Source organism: Urocitellus parryii, chromosome 4, assembly GCF_045843805.1.
Source record: "Urocitellus parryii isolate mUroPar1 chromosome 4, mUroPar1.hap1, whole genome shotgun sequence".
In the NCBI taxonomy this organism is placed as follows: domain Eukaryota; kingdom Metazoa; phylum Chordata; class Mammalia; order Rodentia; family Sciuridae; genus Urocitellus; species Urocitellus parryii.
Genome location: NC_135534.1, coordinates 22023588 through 22046556, shown reverse-complemented (window position 1 = coordinate 22046556; position 22969 = coordinate 22023588). Strand labels below are relative to the sequence as shown.

Sequence of the window (22969 nt, the reverse complement as noted above, 5' to 3'; positions counted from 1 at the left end):
GGGGGCTTTGGCTGTAGTTAAGCGTCATTAAACTTGGCAGTGGTCTAAGAGGACTCACTGAACACCTTTTTTTTATGCTTCTAAAATATTGAGTCAAAGGGGGGAGAAAAGAGGTACACGAAGCGGCTCACCCTGTTGGAGAGTCTTTATTTATCACTGCAAGGTTTTTGCTCCAAAGTGCGACACCAGACATGGGGCCACAATGTCTCATGCGTCTTTTTGTGCTTTGATTCATGACGGCAACACACACACACACACACACACACACACACACACACACACACAACAGCATCTGGCGACAGGAGACACCGAAGGCAGAATCAACAGCACGCGGACGAGGTCTCCTGTGGCGGTCCCCACCCCAGTGTGGCTTAGGCTGCGGCCGCCTTCCCGCCCAGACTCCTTCACATCCCCAAGGAACTGACCCCGGAGAACCCCCCTCACTCTCTCCGCCTCGCTCCGGCAGGACGATTTGTCACCCAACGTGCAGCAGGTCCTGCCTCAGGCTGGAGTGACTCGAGGCAAGACCTTGGCGAGCAGGTCCTCAACGAGACCGTCTGGATGGCCTGAATCCCCAGGCCACCTCTGTGGAAGGACCAGGTCCCCCTGTGGGTACCAGTTCAGGTGAAAGGGTCTCGCTGGATCTCCAACTCGGCTTCACGCCTGCCGTGCCGTGGCCTTCTTTTGTTCCTTACATTTCTGTGGAGGGCTACGGCTCGTCCTTAGTTGGACAGCAGTATCAATGTCCTGAATGGGCAGGTCCACTGAGATGACCGGTGTCCTTCCCAATGACAGTTCCGCCGGGTTTGCTCACTGTTCTGCCAATCACAGGGTCTCTTTCCAGCTCCTCCCATCCACCCATTCTTCCTTCATGAATTCATTCAACAAACACCACAGCTCTATCCTGGGCACGTGGTGGGTGCCCATGAATGCCCAGACGAAACCCCCAGAGTTGGCCTTCCTTCTGCGCATCCCTGCTGAGGGGGGTGGTGGCCGACACCGGGATGTCCTGTGGTGGAATGCCACGCCCCGTCAGGGGCAACCCTTCGTTTGAATTCTGGAAAACTAAACCTTTGGGGCCCAAAGAAATGCATGGAAGACTGTGGGTGGGATGGACACCCAGGGGCCAGGGGTCCTGTCCAGCACCCCCTCCCATGTCCTGATGGGGGTCCAAGGCAGGTGTATAGGGAAAAAAAACAGGTTTCCCGATTTTAAGTCCAAACCCAGACTTTTGTAGACTGGAGTAGCAGGTGTTACCAAGAACAGAGTGGGCTCAGCGCTCACTGACTTGGGGAACATACTGGACTCTGTTTGCCATTCCAAGCCAAGGAGACCGGGGTGGGGTGGACGCTGGGCCTCAGAAACACACCTTGGGGAAACACGGATGCTGCCTCACCTCCAAACACTTGGCCAGGGCCAGGTTCCCCACTCTCTGAAAGACTTGCCCATGGAAGAAGGATTAGGGGCTTTTCCAATTTTCCAGAAAAACAGAAGCTATTTCAAATGCGTTTCTGTTTCTGTACAGAAAGAGAAAATCATGACCAAAGGTTTCAGGTTCCTGCTCAGACTCTCAGGGAGAGTTGAGAATGACCGGCCTCGTGGAGGGAGGAGACCCTGATTCCGTCTAGAAACCCTCCTGTAGGTCAGGGAACTGGGGTAGCCCTAAAGTCCAGAGTCTGGAGTTCGTCTAGAAGAGGCAGAATCCCTGGTGGTGGAAACAGCTGCGTGGTTCTGGCACCTTCTGGGGGTTTCCACTGCCAACTCCAAGTGAACGACAGTGATCTAGCCTCAAGATCATGGCTAGATCTGTTTTTAGCCAACAGCTTTTGGACACCGGCTCGTCTGTCACATCCCATGCAGACAGCTCCCACGACACTGGTCCTATTTTCCAGACGCCACGCTGAGGTTCTGAGGTCAGTGATGACCACAGAGCACCCAGGAGTCCGGTTCCCCATGAGAGCTATAGCCACTCAGCAGGTGCATCGTTTAGACTGGATCAACAATGGGACATCTGCTGGGGGTGACCAGGGGGAAGTCCCCAAAACAGAAGGAGGGAGGGAGGCACAACTGCAAAAGAGCTTGTGTCCTTTTTAAAATTGTCTTCCAACCCTACTTTTGTATAGCCAGGTGCAAAAGACCACATTCCTAACGAACTTCTTCCCGGAGTGGCTGGAAGGCTGAGCAGGGGGCGGGTCTGTCTCACAGGGTCACTTTGGTGATGCTGGTGGACATGGCAACTCACACTCAGTCAACATGCCGTCCAGGGGACCCGCAGGGGATCCTACGAATACTTTGTGGGGGAAGGGTTCCCCAAGTATCACATAAGCCGATCTGAAGATAAAACAATAAAGTTCTTCAATTAAAAAAGCAACTACACACAACGCCGCCCAAGAGCAGAATCGGAAAAGCACAGATTTTTAAATTAAGGATTAAAATAAATTAAAAACAGAGGATATCTAAGTTCACTCTAAGATGAGGAGTCCGGCCTTGAACTGGGTGCCCCTGGCCCGTCAAGGGCTGGCTGGAGCTGTCTGGAATGTTGTAGAAGGATCTCTCCAGCACAGTCCTCCCGCTCCGCGTCGGAATCACCGGTGCTGGTTGAAGGTGAAGGCGCCTGGGCCGTGGCCAGGGACACTGACCTGGGACGCCCCCAGGCAGCCGGGGATCTGCTGGTGATTCTTCATGTTCCAGTGTCTGAGAACCGCTGGTCCCTGCCTGGGGCGGGAGCTGGCCAAGCTGTCACTCACCCCGATGACCTGATGGATGGGTGGATACGGGACAGTTTTCTTGATATTATTTTTTAAGATGCTGATTTTTAAAAAGTCACCATCTTCTTTGCACCCAGAATTCCTCAGCTAAAGCTTCCCCGCCCCTGGCCCACCTCACCTGCAACACCTGCCTGCGAGGTGCCCCTGGGGCGGGACTCTCCAGGACACAGGTGAGCAGAAGTGCCTGCTCATGTGGCCCTCACGTCCCGTTTCCACACACTGCCCGGCTGGCTTTGTGATTTTTTTTTTTTTTTATAAAACCGGGAGTGTGGTGAGAGGGGAAGGGTCCTGGGCTTTGCAAACACATCCGTTCTGCCTTCTGAGCGCAAAGGAGGGCGGGCACAAGGGGAGTTGGCGAGGACCGAGGACCGTGGGGCTGCAGGACCGGGCTGTGCCCCGGGAGGCCGGGCTGGGGGCCCTACAGATGCAGTTGGTGCCACATGGCAATCTGCCTGCGGGGGTTTTTGAGCATCTCCTCCCAGTGGCTGCGCTCCGAGCCAGAGGCGTGCAGGCCCAGGCTGCAGTGGCCCAGGGCCCAGCTCTGGCCCGCCTCGGCCTGGCTCAGCACCTCCAGCTCCACGCTGGACGCCCTCAGCAGGTCGTCGGGCAGCTCGAACATGATCATCTCGTTCCACACGGGGTTGATCTTGTGCTTGGCCCGTTTTGTCTGCTTCTTCTTCAGCTTCTGAGCCTGGTGCTTCAAGGTCACCTTGACAGAGACATCTGAGGAGGGGCAGGGAGGAAAGAGAGACAGAGAGAGGCCAAGTGAGCTCCCGGGGCCCTCCCCACTCGCCCCCTGGGCCACGTGTTCCTCCAACATCTATTAAGTGCCTCCCACATGGCGGGCCCTGGTCTCGACGTGGGGATCCAGCAAACCTGTCTGCCTCTCTAGAACTTTCTCTGAAGCCTGGGAAATGGCCGATAGCGGTTGAAGATTCCTTATCCAAAACACTCGGGCCCACCAATGCTTCAGAGCCGGGAGGCTTTTCCGATTTTGTCATATTTGCATAGACACATCTAGACATCTTGGGCATGAGACCCAAGTCTAAGCATGAAATTTGTTTCAGTTTCATAGGCACCTCATACACACAGCCTGAAGGGCATTTTATGCAATTTTTAAAATAATTTTGTGCAGGCACCAAATTCCATGGTGTAGAATTTTCCACTTGTGCTGAAAGTTTCAGATTTTGGAGCACTTGGTAGTTTGGGTCTTTGGATCCAGGTGCTTACCTATACCATAACTTAGGATGCTGGTCATTGGATGGTTCCTATGGGGGCCTGGTAAGGTGCCACCAGGAGATGGACATGAAGTCACTTGCTCTGAGCCCGTCCATGTAACTTTGTATCTTTAGATCCAAGCAAGTCCAGAACAATGGCTCAGCTAGATTCTAAACTCAGACCAGAGAAGCAATGCCATCCCCAGGTCCCTGTCCCCTTGAGGGTCCCCCCAAGCCGTCCTGTTCATTATTGAGACAGCGGGTCTCCCGCTGCCTGGTGGGGTGCTCCCGCTGCCTGGTGGGGTGCTCCTGCTGCCTGGGGGGGTGCTCCTGCTGCTTGGTGGGGTGCTCACCTGTATTTTCTGCCAGTCTTCCTTTGAGGACTCCCACTTCCTGTGGAAGGTGAAGGCAGATGGCCTGACCCCCACCCGAGGCTCTGTCCAGTAGCGCTGTCCCCCAGGAACCCACCCATAGGTCTCTAGACAGCTCTCCTTATTTCATTAGTCAAGGTTCCGGAAGCTAATGTGAGGATAATTGTTACTGTGTATTTATTGCTGTAATTATCACCCCCGGGTGGTTAGTTTGTTATTTCAGCAGAGAGATTTCAGAGACAAAGTGCTGAGCTATAATTGTTCTTACAGAGCTATGAGAGAGAGAGAGAGAGAGAGAGAGAGAGAGAGAGAGAGAGAAAGAACTAACTGGAGGGGACAAGGACAAAGCACTGAACTCTGACCTTGGGCTCCAGAATCTTCCAGCAAGCTCAACCCTTCTGATTTTATTCACCCAAAATCTTTTGCTCAAAGATTCAGAACACAGTGGCAATTCTATCTTTGTATCCTTCTATAAATAGAGACTTATTTCTATCTTGCTATGAGCACTTGGATCCCAGTTCAGGAACGCCCTGCTAACCTGGGCTGCTCTCCTGCTCTGATAGGTCCCCAAGACTTGGGATCAGCACTTTGGTCCCCAAGACTTGGGACCTGTGCTGGGGTAACTAGAAGGGAAAAAAATAAGGCTTCCAAAATGTTGGGAAGGGGCCTCTGTGGATATGTGGGGCACAGATGCCCTAAGCCTCGGGCCTCAGCCTCACCCACACACCTTCTGCCGTCGCCCACACTCAGCGGGTGTGGGGGGGACAGCTGGCCAAGGCTGAGAACAGAGACTGGGGAGGGTGTAGAGTGCAGTGTGGCTGGCGGAGACAGAGGACCTGGCCTTCCCCACAGCACCGCCTGCCCCAGAGGTGTGTCCAGCCAGGCCTGAGTTCCCGACAGCCCAGGAGCTCTGCTCCCAGGGTAGAGGCTGATCCTGGTGGATCGCCAAGGTCGGGAGCCCCGGGTAGCTCCTACCAGGCCCAGGAATGAATGGATGTGGACTCCAAGAAGTGTGGCCTTCAAAATTAGTTATCCCTTTAGGTGGAGGCCCCATCTGAGGACGACTTGGAGGGACATGTAGGAGGGCGCAGGCAGCCGGGGCAAGATGGCGAGGGAGGAGGCCCGGGGGCAGGGCCAGAACAAAGGAGCACGGAGAAGGTCTTCTGATGAGGTCACCTCCCTGATGGACAAAAGTGCTCCTGGACACAAGCGGGGACCCCATCAGACAGACACTTCCGCACTCATGCCTCTAAGTGGGATCCCAAAGAAAAATGGAGACAGACACATGGACAGGGGTGGGGGGCGCCAATCAACAACAGTGAGGAGCACATGGACAGGGGTGGAGGCTGGCCTGGAGGACACTCCAGAGACCATAAGAAGAACAGGTCAAAGCTCCCCAACCAGACTCCTGGCTCCAGGGCCCCTTCTCTTTGGAGAAGTCTGTCTGTGTCGCTTTTGCCATAACCCTGCTCTTGCTCGTCATCTCTGGGTCCTGTTCTTTTTATTGGGGGAGGGGCAGGTACCAGGGATGGAACTCAGGGGCCCTTGACCACTGGGTCACATCCCCAGCCCTGTTGTGTACTTTATTTAGAGACAGGTCTCACTGAGTGGCTGAGCGCCTCACTCATCTGCAGAGGCTGGCTTTGAACTCGCGATCCTCCTGCCTCAGCCTCCTGAGCTGCTGGGATTATAGGCGTGGGCCATGGCGCCCAGCTTCTGCGTCTTGTTCAATTCTTTGCTGAGCGAAGACACTGTACCCAGCACCCCTAGACGGTAACAGATTGAGAACTGTGCTCCTGTCCTGCCTTCCTGCGCTCTGACCCCCTTTCCCTGGTGTCCCCACCCCCACCCCGCGGCAGCCCCGGCCTCCCCCAGCCTTACCCTTCCCCAGCAGCTCCCGGGCCTGGCTGGAGTGCAGGTTCTTGGCTTTGATCAGCACCACCAGGAGGCGGTTGGCGGCCGGGAGGTAGCTGATGGACAGGAGGACCTCTCCAGCTCCGGCGGACGGCTCCTGCGACACAGGGGGGCGTGCGGGAAGGGGTCACTCGGTGACAGTGGGGCTGGTGGGCAGCAGGGGCTTGGTCTTCCGTCTCTTCATTTGAAAAGATGACGGCAGCCGACCCTGCAGCCCGGGAGACCCTCAGGGAAACCGACAGAGGTCAGTGCGACCCCAGGCTCAGGGTGTGGGAAATACGCCGGGGACCACGGGCCAGTGACGCACTTCGGAGGGGACCCGGGTGCTCCCAGGAAGCAGGGGAACCCGCGGGTCCACAAAAGCAGCTTCCCAAGTCTCGGGGAAAGGCCTTCGAGGGCTTGCTGGGAATTTCAGCAGAGAAGGGCCCCTGCCAGGAGGTGGGCTGTGGTGACAATGCCAGCCCGGGAGCTGGCAGGGAGGAGAGGGTGGGGTGGCAGGGCCAGCCGGGCACCAAGGCTCCATTTGAGCAGAAAGCAGGTGGCCTTTCCCCAAGGTTCCCGGGCAGCCGCCAGGCAGAGGAGGGGGTGAGGGTTCTGGGAGGGAACGGGAGGCCAGGCGCACCCCAGGTGGCGCGACTCTCACCTGTCCCCTCCCCTGCAGCTTCGGGGCAGCTCAGGGAGGCACCGGCCGGGTTAGCAGTGTCAGAGCACCTGGGCTTGTCCCTCACCCTCGCACACGTGGGGACATCTGCCATCTCCCCCGGACACGGGCTCAGGGGGTGGGAATCAGCCTCCTCTGCTCACTGTGACCTCCGCAACCAGGGGCTGCCCGTCACCAGGTGACACCACGCTGTGACTCGTGACCAAGAGCAGCTCCACTCCTCACCCACCCGCAGGAGGCTTCTCCAAATGTGGGTTTCCTTGCCAGAAACGGAGGGGCGGGGTCCGCTTAGCAAGCCTGCATAAAGCGTCCACTATGTTCTCAAAGCCATGATTAAAACACAGTCAGCCTCCAGGGGCCTGCATCTCATACGGGAGGGAGGCAGGAGGTGATGAGGGGTGACCTGGGGCGGGGCCCAGTGCTGGGAGGAGGAGGACCTGGGATGAAGGGAGAACAGGGTGTGGCAAGTCCTCACTAAAGGTCACAAATGACGACTCCAACGACCTCTGTCCAGACTACCCTTCTTAACAGCCCAGAGCGAAGCTCTGTGAGGCTGGGAGGACAACCCCAGAGCCAGCCTGGGCCTGAGTTCCAGTCCCCCCACTTCCTCCCTGGGTGGCCTGAGGCCAGTTGCTGGGCCTTCATTTCCTCATCAGAAAAATGGAAGTAGGATTATTTCTACCTGATGGTGTCAGGAAGATTTTGTTTTCTTCTTTCTGTGCTGGGGATTGAACCCAGGGGCACTTTACCACCGAGCTACATCTCCAACCTTTTTCTTTTTAAGTTTTGAAATCGAGTCTTACTAAACTAATGAGGCTGCCCTGGAACTTGAGATCCTCCTGCCTCAGCCTCCCGAGTCGCTGGGACCCCATGTGCAGCACCCCAGCCAGGTTTTGAAGATTTAACCCCCTCGTATTCGAGGGCCTATAGCAGCGCCTGGAACACACCATGCACAAGGGACTGTCTGCTGCGGCTGTGGTCATTAATTCTCGTGGAAGAGCCGTCAGTACTTGCTCAGGTGAACTGGGGAGCCTCATTTGGGGTGAACAGGAGGCAGCTGGGCTTGGGGGAGCTCTCCACCTGCACTCTCAGACCCCCTGCCTTGGGTCACACTTTCCACTCAGCAGGACCCCACCGTGATCAGTCGTGTGACAAAGTGACTTGGGAACCTTCGCAAAGACCTGAATCTCAACCAGTGACATTTGTGAAACCCTCCCCGTGGCTCTGGGCCCTAAGGTCACCACGCATCCCAGCACTTGGCACATAAATGTCACAAGAAGAGTCAAAGGGAAGAGGCCCCATCCACCCTGCACCACCCTGAAAGGAGCTGACCTTGTTCCGCCTCAGGCCCAGGAGCCTGGTGCTCGAGGAGGCTCGCGGGCCTGGCTCTGGCTAGAAGCAGCCCGAGGACTCGGAGGAGGCCTGGTCAGCAAGGGAAGCCCCTGTCCTAAACCCGCGGTGCTGGCCTCCTGCATGGACAGGCTGCCCCTGCGAGGCCCGGGGACTGTGTCGGGCTCCTGGCCAGGGGCAGCAGAGCGCTCCCAGGGTGGGCTGGGGACAGATCTCCCAACTGAAGATCACCTACAGGGTCCAGGGTGGCCTGGCTGTAGCCCCGGGTGACTGTGCTCCGTCCACTCGTCCCCAAGACCAGGGGACGCTGCACTACTTTCCGGTGTATAGGAAGCTGGCCCTGCCCGCCGTCTGCACTGCAGCCGGAGGCTCCAGCAGAGCCTGCCCCGAGTCCCTGGGGACAACAATGACCCTCTCTTCCTCTCCTGGTCCCTCCACCTCCTCTTCCTCTCAGGCTCTCGATGAATCACTCAAGGGCGCCCTTGGAGTGGGACTCGCTGAGGTCCTCAATGACGCACCTACCGCTCTGGGCCCCTGTCTTCCGGCCAGACCTGGAGCGCGGCTGGCACCTCCGTTGACCACTCTGGCCCAGAAAAGTAAAAGTGGGTGGGAACCACCCCTGGCTTCCACCTCGGGGTTCATCAGCCCGCACCCTGCACCTGCAAGGGTGGGCGCTGGCCAGCCTGGCCTGGGGCTCTGCTTCACACACCCGAAGAGGACTATTCTAGAATATTCTAGAATATTCTAATTATCAGCAGTGATGATTATCCAGATGCATCAGCAGGCTCCTCTGTGGTATGGCCTGGTCCCCGGGCCCTGGCATGGGGCAGGGTGCCCTGTGGGAGCAGGGCAGGGGTTTGTGGAATGAATGAGAGCTACTGCTCTTCCAGGGGTCAGGGGAGAAGAAAGGACAGGCCCGAGACTCTCCCAGACGGCCACTTTCAGCCCTGTGGGGCCCCAACAAAGCCTGGAGCTCAGCAGGGGCCCTGTGTCACATCTCCTCCCGAGGCCCCGTCTGTGATCCACACAAGTCCCCAGTCACATGCTAATTAGAGAGAGTGCCTTGAAGCAGCCCGCTCCATCTGAGAGCCAGCGAAGCAGCCCGCTCCATCTGAGAGCCAGCGGCTGTGATCCTTCGGTCAGCTTCCTCAGCCTGGGAGGAAAGGAAGTGGGGCAAAGAGGAGGGTCCTCAGGGGGGGAGGGGGGGAGGCGGCATTGGACCCGCTCTCTCTCCCGTGGTCAGGTGTCTGTCAGGGAAGGCGCCTGCGGGTCACACCTCATGCTTGTGGGGTGCCCGCGTGGCTGGTGACGTTGCAGGATTGATTGACAGCTGGAAAGGCCGAGCTCGAGGCTGTGCTGGGTCCTGGCTGGGTGACCCGGGCAGTTCCCTGGTCTGCAGGGGGGATGGCTTGTCTCCCTCGGTTGGTTGGTCTGGGAGGTCAGAGGGGGACCTCAGGTCTAGTCTGGGCCTTGCACTGACCCTGTGGTGCTCAGACCTAGCAGCCAGATGACCAGGTCCAGCACTGCAACAGCAAGCCCGCGAGGGAGCCCGGATAGTGACCTCTGGGGCTCGCGGGCCTCACAGCCTCTACACAGTGCAGCAGACCCCTGGTGGGGACCTTGACGCAGGCCCTAAGTTCCCTCCACTGCTCCCCAGCCCTGCCCGGCCCTGACCCCTGCTGCCTGGGCCTGTGGGGAAGATGGTCTCCTCTCCCAGGAGTCCCTCTGCAGGGCGCTGGCCTCCCAGCACAGCGTGAACACCACTTCACACAGCCCTTCCAGAACTCTCCATCAGACACCGGGGTTAGCCTCCTCCCAGATGTCCCAGGATTCAACACACGTCAGAGATCCTGGTCCTTGTCATCGTCAGGGGTCTGTGCCAGTCTGCCCACCTCCCTTTGTGTTCCTTTCCCCATGGTGCCCAGCATATAGTAGGTGCTCAAGAAACGTCACTGGATTTCCATGGGGATGACACTGCGCTTTCTCTCCTTGACGTCAGGGGCGTCTTTATCTGGCAAATGAGAAGCCCCGGCAGCAGCGGGCCCTGGGCATCGGGCTGCCCCAGGCTGCCCTGTTCAAGACCCGACCTGGGAAGGTCTCTGCCGCTGGCTCCATCAGCTCAGCCCAGCGCTCAGCCCTCAGCCCTCCCGGCTCCACGGACCGGCGCCACCGTCCGACTGCGAGGCGGCCCTACCTTAGCCGAGGTCTTCAGCTCGCCCCACTGGGCGGCCCCCAGAGGCACAGACACCCCGTCCAGGCCCAGGCGGAGCTCCCCGGCCACACTGTGGCGGGAGAAGCGGTCGCAGGTCCTGAGGGTCAGCGTCAGCGTGGCTGTGGGCAGCTCCTCCTCTGCCAGGGGCAGCACCAGGCCCTCCTCCCAGGTGGTGAGCAGCTGCCGCTTCCTCAGCGCCGTCTGGGCCTCCACGGAGCCGGTCCTGTGGGCCACACTGCCTTGGACGTAGCAGTCACAGCCGCCGTCGTGGTCACTGGTCACAGCTGCAGGCAAGACAAAGCAACCTGGGCCTGGGACTTACCAGGGACGGGGCAGGGGGCAGCGGGGCCCTAATGAGGGCTGTGGAATCCAGATTAGTGGCCGTGACCTTGGGTGTCCGAAAGACCTCGGAGCTGACCACCCTGGAAACTGCAGCCCTGCCCAGAAGCAAGATATTTAGAAAAGGAGGCCATCTGGGGAGGCCATCTGGGGAGGCCCACGGCAGCACACGCTAGCCTTCCTGGGACAACAGTGACAAGAGTGACAAGAGTCAGTACTTCCTGGGGCCCTTCTGGTCTCAAGATTCTGAGACTTCCCCAAGGCGCCAGGGCTGACTTTATTAGTGCTACTGCTGATACTGTGATTCATTTGTTCTGTACTTTAAATATTTACCACAGAAGCGCTTGTGGTGTGAATCACTTGGCTGCTGCCTCATGAATGTTTTATGTTTTGAACCTTGGTGTTTCTAATGCGTTGCACAACGTGATCATGTCAGCTTTCGGTTACTATAACAAATGCCTGAGGTAGTCAACTTATCAAGAAAAAGGGTTTATTCTGGCTCACAGTTTGAGAGGTTCCCATCCACAACTCCATTGCTTTTAGGCCTGTGGGGAGGAAGCACATTATGGCAGAAGCGTGTGGCTGAGGAAACTGAGTCACCTCACAGCCAGGGAGCTAACAAGACCAAGAGGAAGTATCAGGGTCCCACAGTTTCCTTTGAGAACCTACCCCCAATAACCTAAAAGCCTCCCTCTAGGCCCCGCCTCCTAAATGCTCCACACTTCCCTCAGCACTGCCTTGGGGAACAAGCCTCTACCACATCAGCCTTTGGGAAAAACCCTTGAGATCCAAATTACAGCCTTCCCGGGAATCACTCAGCGATGTTTTCAGTGCATAATCGTGTGGATTTACCCCCCAATTCCCCCTGGTGGTACTCTGATAACTGGTTCTTTAATGAGAGATTGGAAAGTGGAAGTGGATTTCACAGGATAAGAACATGAAGAACGAAGGTGACGTAGCCTAACAGAGCTTCATCCCGGGCTTGCAGGGAGGGTTAGGCCTGCCTCTGCCACTGGCTACTCGGAACTTTCCTGAACAAGTCATAGGAGTTGCTCGACCTCAGTTTCCCAACCTGTGAAACGGGACTGTCATGAAGACCAGATGTCTTAAAGTATACGAAAGTGCTGAGAATCCAAAAGACACCAAAGAGGAAAAACACTCGCTCACAAAAAGGGAACTAGGGGCTGGGGGTATAGCTCAGGGCTCTCTGAGTACCTGGGAGGCCTTGGCTTTGATCTCCAGCAGGAGAAACAAAACAACCTGTTATGGCTTAGACTAAAAAGTCCTCCAAAGACCAGATGTTGGAGGTTGGTCCCCAGCTGACGGTGCTCCTGGGAGGTGGTGGGACCTTTCGGAGGAGGGCCTAGGGGAAGGAAGCTAGGCCGTGGGAGGGTGCCCTTCACGGGGCTACTGAGACCCCAGCCTCTTCCTCTCTCTTTGCTGCCTTCCTGCCATGGTCACAGCGTATCGCCACCACGTGGTCCCTGCTATGGTGCTCTGCCTGGCCACAGGCCCCGGCAACAGGGCCCAGCGAGCCAAGCTGACACTTCTGAAACCGAGAGCCAAAGTAAATCTTCCTTCCTTTGATGCTGAGTCTCAGTGATAGAAAGATAAACAGAAAAGAGGAAATCCATCACAGAGGCCCCATTTATCTGACAGCCCTGGTTTCTTGGCAAAGTCTTAGTAGAGTTTGCTGATGGCAAAGGAAACACTCAGGGGAAGGTCACCAAGCCCATGTGGCCCCTCAGGGACACTGCTGGGTCCTGAAGTGCAGAACTTCCCCCCCCGCCAAAGACCCTCTGCATCCAGCGCGAGCCCTGGGCCCTGCCAAGGCACCTAGGGCAGACACGGCGATTCCCCAGCTCACGTCCCCGGCCTGGGCAGCGGCTGGCCGCGTCCTGGGCTCCTCTGCCATGAGCTGGGCCCGTGACTGGGTTCCAACCAGCGGGGCCTGAGCAGAAGTGGCGAGTGCCGCACCCCGGGTGAGGCTGTGCCCGCCCTGGGTCTCCTCCTCCCCCGTGGGCTCCCCAGGACCCCTCCCTGGGTACCTTCCAGGCGGGTCACCAGCAGCTCGGCCTTGCGCGGGTCGTAGTCCAGGCAGTAGTGCAGCTTGGGGGCCTGGTTCCAGCTGGCCGCCTTCTCTGGGTTCCAGGTCTCCATGACGCACACGTCCTCCACCACGCCTGCAGGACAGTCAGGGCCGTCACTGCCCCCACACCGGCACCCTTCCCTCACCACTCCTTTCTCATCTCTGCCACCCCAGCCACAGACCCCAGCCCCACGCTTCCTAAAGTTCAATGCACCAAGGCCACCCCGGTGGTCGGACCTGGGCTTTGCGTTTCAGGGGACTGTCATAGTTCAGCAACCGAGATGTGGGTTTTGCTGTCAGACAGGAGCTGTTTCAGAACAACCAGGTGACCTTGGACAAGGTGCTGGACTTCTCTGAACCTCGGTTTCCTCATCTTTATAATGGGGACAGTCAGGGTTTCTCTTTCCTAGAGTTACTACGCACATTCAATGGAATAAAGCAGGAGACGTTCTTAGCCCACCGCCTGGTCCATGGTGAGCTTCCGGTAAAGATAAGTGGCACAGCCTGTGTGCCTGGTGGCGGCGTGGGAGGCTGAGCAGCCCTGGCCTACCTGGCTCTGCCCCCCAGCTGGCTCCGCCCCTCCCACAGAGCCCCGTGCCTTCTCCCCAGGAGCTCACAGATGGAGACAGACGTCAGGGCCAGGGTAAAGGTGGTGGATTTGACTTTGATGCATGTCCAATAAACGTTTGATGAGTGAAGAGGGAAACGTATCTTTAATTTAGAGGATCCTAAACCCACAACTATTGCTCTCCGTGCCCCTCACTTAAACAGGAGCCTAACATGGGAAGATTCTCATGAGTCAGACAGAATACAAAAATTAAAAGGACCCAGTAGCTCTGGGAGACTCTGTTTTAAGTAAACCAGAGTTTAAGTTCTGGTTCTCAGAACTCACTCAGAGGGTAGAACCGCAGAGGTCTGCTGATCTCCCAATTGGCTCATTATTAGTTTCCTGCAAGTACTAAGAAATTTCCCTAGTGCTTCTAAGATGAGCCGCTGACCAGGTGTAACCAACATGTACAGCGAGACACAGGTGTAGGTAGGGCCCCCGTGGCTGCCATCACAGGGACATTCACAGTGGTATCCACCTTAGGAGCAGTACCCAGGGCTCTCAGCTCTCAGGTGGCCTCAGCCCTCGGCATCAGAACCAGCCTCCACCAAGGGTGACAGGGTCCTGTTCAGATGCAGTAACTGCAGGTGACTCTACTACTGTCCCTCCCTACCAGGAGGGACCACAGGGCCAGCACCTCCTAGAGATGCGGACTCGGCTTCAAGGAGAAGTGAGTCTTTGCGCTCTACAGTGGGGGATGGGTGGCCTGGCTGGTGGAGCCAATACGCTCAGCACATCATGGGCAGTGGCTGAAAGATCTGGTGGCCCCGCTACGCTCCTTCACCTCTGGTCACTGTCTGCCCAATCAGCCGAGCCTCAGTAGGTTTCTGTGCAACATAACTAAGCTGTGTCTGCGGGGGCAGCCAAGAGGAGGCCGAATGAATGAATGAATCCTGCATTCTGCAAAGCAAGGCCCGGCTTGGCTCTCCCTCTCTCCTGGGCAGAGTGTCCAGTCCTGGCTTCGTCCAAGCCTTGAGCAATCGGGGGCTCCCAGGAGAGGGGGCTATGACCACACCGATCACCCAAGAGTCTTCCTGCAAATCTCTCCGGCCCCCACCTTGAGGTCTCAAGGCTGCAGCAGGTCTGCTTTTAGCCCCTGGAGGCTTAGGCCAGCCAGGATAGCCTGTCCACACTGCAGGAGTTGCGGGGATCCAATCCTGAAACGCCAGGCTGGTTCCTCACTGTGCTTCTGGGCGGGCCAGGAAGGGGCACCTGTCCACTGGCCAGTGTGGGTCCAGTTGAATCAGGGTGGGGTCAGTGTCCAAGGCTCTAGGCTGCTTCCACTTCCGCCACCTCCCGCACAGACCTCACAGAGCAAAACTTAGGCCATGTGCGAAGCCATCCCCTGGTTTTAGCTTCTCCTCCCTAAAAAGCTTCCGCTCTCCCTTGGGATGGGGACTGGCCTCTGCTTCATATGTCACCCCAGGGCCCGTGACAGCCATAGCCACCTTCAGATGTTGTGTTCTTGATGTTGACAAATGAAAAGGAGAACAGAAAGAGGAACGGAAACGGTGTTTCGATTCTGTCTTTGTGCAGAGGCCCTGATTAAAGCGTCTGATAGGCATTATCATATTCACACTTGACCACAGCCTAACAGGAAGAAAATAATATCATCTCATTTTCATAGAGGAGGAAACTGAGGCCCAGAGAGGTTAGCAGCAAGATCAATTCCACACAGCAAGTATAGAAAAGGACAGAGGATTCAAGCCATGACTTTGAAGCCAGTGGTTTTAACTGTGATTCTTTATCCCCTCTCCAGAGTTGCCCACATGTGACTGGAAAGGGACACTCTGTTTCCCAGTGCAGAGCTGGAGGCTGTGGGGAAATAGCACAGTGGCATTCAGCAGGAATCAAAGGCCAGCTCAGAGACCCTGGGCCCACTGTCAAGTGCGGTGACACTGGGGCTTTTGGACAGGCAGGCCAGGCCTGGCATCCACGGAGCCGGTGACAGACTCCACTGCCCGCTGCCCACAGAGCTGGGCTGGGGATCCCTACCGTTCTGAGGAAGGATGAACAGCTCCTCCGTGACCTGCCTCTTGAGGCGACTGTCACTGGGGGCAGGGGGGCTGGCAGGCGCAGCAGGCTCCTCTGTGGTCCCCAGTGTGTAGTCTGCGTAGTTGATGACCTCCGGAGCTGTCACCGCAGGCCTGGGGCCATAGATGTCTGGGAACTTCAGAAGAGGGCGAGGCTGGACCGGCTCCGTGGATTTTTTAACGTTGAACTGCAGCACAAATCACCGTGGTTAGCCAGCAGGGGAACCGGCCTGGTGTCCACCCATGGAAGAAAGGAGTGGTGACCCGACCCTTTACAGGAGCCAGGGAGAGATTTGGAATCCCTCTACTCCCAAGAGCACAGCCTGCAAAATCAAACCACCAGAGCCCACAGGCCGCGGGTCACGCCAGGGTCCACTGAGATGTGGGCCCCCATCATCCGCCCCTTCCCCAGCTGTGCCCCTGGTGCTCTCTGGAGTCCTCCCTCTGCTCCTCTCGCCTGTGCCCTGGCCCCCCACTCTCTCCCTCCATCTCTATCTTATTCTTCCGTTCCTCCCCTTCCCACCCCGTAGTTCAGGAATGTGCAGGCTCCCACCACCCAGAACAAACCCGGCTCCTCCCTGGGACCTGCAAGAGCTTGCCTGGACCGGCCCTCACCTCGACCTTGGCTCACTCCAGCCACCGAGCTCCCTGCTCTTCAAACAGGATGGATCTCCCCCTGGTCAGGCTTCCGTCCCCCGTCTTGTTCCCCAGACTGGCTACCTGCACTTCCACAGGCTCCATCTCCTACCTGAAGCCTGGTCCTGGGATCTAAGCCACGCCCCTCCAGTCCAAGCCACGCCCTTCAGCCGAAACCACGCCCCTCCGGTGTAAACCACGCCCTCCGTTCTCAACCACCCCCCTCCACCTCGCTGGCGCCCCACCAGCACCACACCCGCCCTTTGGTCCACAGCTTTGCGCCCTGTCCACTCTGTGTTGGTCACGGGCAGCGGTCGGTCAGTCTCTCGCATCAGCATGTGAATTCCCGGAGCATAGGGACCATGCCTTGCCTGGCTCCTGGCCTCTCCACGGGAGCTGGGTCAGTCTGGGCAGGTCATTTTGCCTTTCTGGGCTGTCCCTTCAGTGACTGGTGATTTTTCAGCTTATCTCACTCCTCGTTCTGAGCCACTTCTTTAGTCTGAAAGATGCATGAAGTACTGCCCGTCCCGCATGGCCCCACGTACAAGTGAGTCGGGGAGCCCATCAGAAGCGACAGAAGTAAAAGTCTTTCTGGCCACTCAGGACCACAGTACAGCAGCGGGCCAGCGGGGCATATGTGGGTGACCACAGAGAGAGGGTCCCAGCGGGACCTCGTGGAGCCTTGCATCTGCAGGCCCAGCAATGGGGCCTCCTCTGCCCTTCAAGTCACGTGAGCAGCGTCCTTTTTGTTGGTTGAGCTGGTCTGTGCCTTGTAGCCCAGGTACATTCTAGATGGATGCTGTGCTTTTCCACCAGCGAGTGAACCCAGGGCTCTTAACTCTGGGCCACATCCTCGCCCTTTTTCTGATTTATCTAGAGACAGGGTCTTGCTGTGTTGCTTAGGGCCTCACTAAGTTGCTGAGGCTGGATTCAAACCTGTGTTCCTCCTGCCTCAGCCTCCTGAGCCTCTGGGATTCCCAGTGTGCACCAGGCCCCCAAAGATGCATTGTATTCTGACAAGTATCATGGAGACCATGACCCTGCGTAAACTAGCCTGGGTGTCCTCCATCCTCTCCGGAGGCTCTCTGTCTCCAGGCAAAGGCCTCCTCACTCGCTGTTTATCTTCTCCTGTGGCAATGGCTGCCCTCAGCTGAGGTGGTACCCAGCCCCTGCCCAGGCGGGGAGCAGGGCCGCTCACAGTGACATGAATCTGTTCAAGGATCAAAAGCACCAGCTGATTACCTCTCTCGCTCCTTCTCTTGGAGTCTTATTTGTTGCTTTTCAAAGCCCTGATTCCACCGCATCCTCAAATGCACCTTAAATAGCTGCAGTATCCAAGAAGCAGAGGTTTGGTAGCGGAGGGAGAGCAGGGAGAGGGTGGTAGCTGGGGGAAGGACATCTGGAGGGAAGGGGGCGGGGAGTAGGGCCCAGAGAAAGAGCCTGTGGAGGCCTGGCCCTGGGTGAAGGAGGGCAGGCGGGCTTCGGACCAGGGATTCAGAGTCTGCCTGTCCTGAGCCCAGGGAAGAGGACCTGGAAACGGAGGCAGAAAGACAGGGAAGGCTTCCGGCGAGGACTGGCCTTGAGCCAGCGCACCCACAGCAGCCGGGCGAAGCGCGTCCTCCCGTGGTGCAGGCCCCCTCCCAGGCCTCCCTGGGGTCCCCCAGCCTTTCCTGTCTCTGAGGCCTCTGGCCACTGGCTCCTCCCACGGTGGCCAGCTCTGCACGGAGCAGTTTCAGGTGGCACAGCACAGTGCCCCGTCAGGCCCACCCATGCCCCTCCAGGTCATGCTTCTCGTCCTGGGGCTTCTCTGTGGCTACTAAGGTGGGAGGCACCAGGGACACCGTCCACCCAAAGGCAATCCCGGTGTGCGAAGAGTCACGACCAAAGAGAGACTCAAAATGAGTCCAGACTTAATGGACGTTTCTCCAAAGAGGAAGTACAAGTGCCCACTGAGCCCGTGAAAAGACGCTCACTGGTCACCAGGGAAATGCAGGGCAAAGCTGCATATGACAGTGGCATAATCGGTGCCACTCCATAGGATCGGGATGGCTATCCTAGCAAAAGAGAAGGTGACCAGTGTTGGCGAAGATGCGGAGAAATCAGAGTCCTGTATGCCTCTGGTGGGAATCCAAGAGGTGCAGCTGCTACGGGAAACAGTGTGACTACTTCTTTAAAAATTAAAAATAGAGTTACCGTAGGATCATTCACTCCTTGGTATGTACCCAGGAAACAGGGACATCGGAGATACCTGGACACCCATGTTCCTAGCGACATCACTCACAAAAATTGAAAGGTGCAAGCTATCCAGGTGTCCATCCACAGGTGACTGGGTCGGGAGTCTGTGGCATATACACTGGAATATCACTCAGCCCTAAAAAGGGCGGGGATTCTGACACCTGTGGCCACATGGATGCGCCTGGGGGAGCTACCGCTAACTGTAAGAAGCCAGTCACAGGCTCCCACCTCTGGGAGATGCGTGGAGTGGTCAACATCGCAGAGCCGGAAATGGCAGGGTGGTTGCCAGGGCTGGGTTCAGAGTTTAATTTTTAATGGGCACAGAGCTTCGGTTTTATAACACGAAAGCTCCATGGAGATGGGTGGTGGGTGTGTCTGCGCAGCATTATCTGGATCTGGCACCGCCGAGCTGCACACCTGGGCCAGGATGGCAGATGGCAGACTGTGATGTGTGTCTTACTATAATAAAAAAAATAAATAAATAAAAATAAAAAACTTCTGATACAAAAACTCCCTGTGAGGCGTCGACCCCTGGGGGCAGGAGTCAGGTGCGCATCCCTCTCCTTCCCCTGAAAGGCTCCCCAGGGTCTCCAGAAGGTGACTCCTGGGGACCCAGCTGTCACCCTGCGGCTGGTGGCTCTCCCCTCCCTCCTGCAGCTGCCCCACCTCCCCGGGCCCCTCCACCTCCATCCTCAGGAAGAACAGCCCGGAAGCCTCAGGCTGTGCCTCTGCCATCCAGGTGAGACAGATGGCCCTGGGCGGGCAGGTGAGCCGAGCTGCAGCTAATGAGCAGATATTTACGGAGGTTCCCCGGGGAGAGCGCCAGGCGGAGGCGGCCCCCAGGACTGGTGTCGGGAAAGCAGAGATCAATCAGGTGGTTAATGATCTGTGACCGACTCTTGGCCCTGCCAGAGACTCTGGGCCACCTCGTTGGTGACATGATGGATTTCTTGCCTAAACACTGTTTATTAATTTGGGGTTTGGGGCTGGGACAACCTCTCAAAGTCGCAGAGCAGCACCCAGGAAGTGCAGGTGGGGAAGCAGACGTGGCCCGGAAAGGGCGTGGCCTGGACCCTGGTACTTGACCAGGTAGGGGACGGCAGAGAGGACAGATGGGGTATTCACATGGTGCTGACCACAGGCCACTGCTGCTCTGCTTGGGTCTGGAGCACAGCTGAGCCCCCTCGGAGGGGACACTGGACCTGGGGAAAGGGATGTCACTCTGGGCTCTAATACTGGAAATTATGCAGACCACTAAACTGGTGTAAGAATTTGAGTTTGAAGTACCTGCTGGTCAGGCACTGAAGGTGTAAAAGCAGATGTCTTGCTTGGAGTTCAGGCTCTGGGAGTTCCATGCTGTGTGATCTAGTGTCTGATTGATTAACCTCTCTGGGCCTGGTTTCTTCATCTGTAAAACTGAGTGATACTGACAACACCATCCATCTCGGGGGCTGGATTGAGGGTGAGATATGACAACCCAGGTTGAGCGGGTGTGGCACAGAGGCTGGCAGAGCAAAGTCCACTGCTGGAGATATTGGTTGGCCCCTGTTGCCTGGGCTACTCATTGGACCACTTGATAAACTCTTTTTTGCTGGTTTTGATGAAATACATGGAGACACGGAGTGTGTGTCTCAAGATAGAACCCAACGAGATCGGTTCCCGTGTCACCGGAGGGTGGGGACACTCTGTCTCGACCCAGCGTTCTCACTCCCGAGCCGTGGGGCTTGGTGGGGCTGCCGTGGGAATCCCTCAAGCTGCCCCAGAGCGTGGCTGGACCTTGCTCCAACATCAGGTGTGCACACGTGGCCCACGTCATGTCGGAGGCCAGCCTGCCCAGTAGGGTCCCTCCTCCCTCGTCCCTGTCACCTGTTCCTTCTGCTGACCCAGGCCACGAGGCCCAGGCTGCCCTGGAGACAGCACCACGTGGCCAGGGACCGAGGGGGGTACGAGGGAGGACCTGGGTCTTGTCGTCGAGCACACGAGGGAGCTCAGACGTGAGCTTTCCCCAGGGCAGCCTGGGAGGACCGCAGCCACCATGGCATCTCGCTGCAGCCTGTGAGTCCCCACGCCCGGGACTCTGCCCAGCGGTGACGGGCTCCCGACCCTCAGCACCAGGAGATGATATCAGTGTGTTAAGCCACTAAATCTGATCTGTTCCACGGCAATAGCAGCTGATAAAGTGGCTCGTCAGAATCATTCAATAACATTCCAAAACGGACCTCCCCACCCACGGGAATGGACTCACCCTGGAACTGCCCAGACCAGGCCCTCCAGAGCGCCCCCCGGCTGGTCCAGAGGAAGTGGCCGCAGCAAACAAGTTTCCAAGAGTCAGACCCACATCGGCCCAGGACGGCGGTTCCGCTGCGTGGTACTTATTGATCCAAGAGAAATGACACACGAGTCCACAGAAGGACGTGGATGTGACCACCAACAGCAACTTCATCACCCTTGTCCCTAACGGAAGGCAGCCCAGGTGCCCGTCAGCAGAAGGATGGAAAAGGACATTGTGGCGTGTTCTTATGACGGAGTCGTCCTCCCCAGTAGGACGCGGTGGAGTTCAGGTGACTCACCAGTCACACCTCGGCCAGGGGCATCGGCAGTGTCTGGAGACACTTTGGTTGTCATGGGGGGTGTGATGCTATTGGTTATTGTCACAGTGAGGGCCAGGGGCTGTCACAGTTGGGGGTCAGGGATGTTAAACGTCCTGCAATGGACAGAAAAGCCCCCGACACACCTCAGGCTGCTGTGACAGATGACCTCAGGCTGCTGTGACAGATGACCTCAGGCTGCTGTGACAGATGACCTCAGGCTGGTGGCCTATACAGCAGCGCCCAATTCTCACAGTTCTGGAGGCTGGAGGTCACGGTCAAGGGTCAGCAGGCCCAGGGTCTGGTGAAGCCCACTTCCTGGTTCGCAGACGGCTGTCCTCTCACCGTGTCCCCACCCAGTGGGGGACAGAGAGCATTGCTTGTGCCTCTTCTTATCAGGCTGCTAGTCCCACTCGGGGGGCTCCACCCTCGTGACCTGACCACATCCCAGAGCCCCCGTCACACCCCGTCACACACCCACACACCGTCACACACTGTCTCACACTGTCACACAGCATCACACACCACCACACACCATCACATACTACCACACACCGTCTCACACCATCTCACACCGCCACACACCGTCTCACACCACCACACACCACCACACACCGTCACATACCACCACACACCGTCTCACACCGCCACACACCGCCACACACCATCACACACCATCTCATACCACCACACACCGCCACACACCGTCACACACCACCGCACACCGTCACATACCACCACACACCGCCACACATGACCACACACCGCCACACATGACCTCACACCACCACACACCACCACACACCATCTCACACCACTACACACCATCACACACCACCACACACCACTACACACCATCACACACCACTACACACCACCACACACCACCACACACCGTCACACACCGTCACACACCATCTCACACCATCTCATACCATCACACACCGCCACACACCACCACACACCGCCACACACCATCACACACCATCTCATACCACCACACACCGCCACATACCACCACACACCGCCACACATGACCACACACCGCCACACACGACCTCACACCACCACACACCACCACACACCATCTCACACCACCACACACCACCACACACCACCACACACCGTCACACACCATCTCACACCACTACACACCATCACACACCGCCACACACCATCTCACACCATCTCACACCACCACACACCACCACACACCACCACACACCACCACACACCGTCACACACCGTCACACACCATCTCACACCATCTCATACCATCACACACCGCCACACACCACCACACACCGCCACACACCATCACACACCATCTCATACCACCGCACACCGTCACATACCACCACACACCGCCACACATGACCACACACCGCCACACACGACCTCACACCACCACACACCACCACACACCATCTCACACCACCACACACCACCACACACCATCTCACACCACCACACACCACCACACACCACCACACACCGTCACACACCATCTCACACCACTACACACCATCACACACCGCCACACACCATCTCACACCATCTCACACCACCACACACCACCACACACCACCACACACCACCACACACCGTCTCACACCATCACACACTGTCACACTGGGCATTAGGATTTCAACACAGGAACAGTCGTTCCCCAAATCCCCACAACAAAGGCTCACCAACCCGGAAGGTCCACCATGCTCAGGTGAGGAACCCTGATGGTGTTCAGAACCCGGGAAAGTGACCGGCGGTGACAGGTACCAGCGCGGCCATGGCTTCTGGGGAGAACTGACCGGGAAGATGTGTGGGTCACTCCTGGGGGACAAGTCCTGTCAAAACTGGTTTGGCTGTAACTGTGGGGTGTGTGTAGTACCCAGGAAGAATCTGGAGAGATAGGCACACACACACACACACACACGCACGCCCCTCTCCCT

The 22969-nt window shown here is 57.4% G+C and overlaps 1 protein-coding gene across 1 annotated transcript in view; it reads right to left on the bottom strand.

Annotated features, from left to right (window-relative positions):
• Nucleotides 1–3186: 3186 nt before the first annotated feature.
• The window catches only part of Syt13 (synaptotagmin 13), a 39664-nt gene continuing 19881 nt past the window's right edge, over nucleotides 3187–22969 (bottom strand). Inside the window, exons 2-6 of the mRNA XM_026399192.2 lie at nucleotides 15524–15749; nucleotides 12881–13015; nucleotides 10476–10777; nucleotides 6238–6367; nucleotides 3187–3491 (exon numbers count right to left, since the gene is read on the bottom strand). Of these exons, the coding sequence (XP_026254977.1) occupies nucleotides 3187–3491; nucleotides 6238–6367; nucleotides 10476–10777; nucleotides 12881–13015; nucleotides 15524–15749 (1098 nt within the window). The remainder of the gene's footprint in view (nucleotides 3492–6237; nucleotides 6368–10475; nucleotides 10778–12880; nucleotides 13016–15523; nucleotides 15750–22969) is intronic.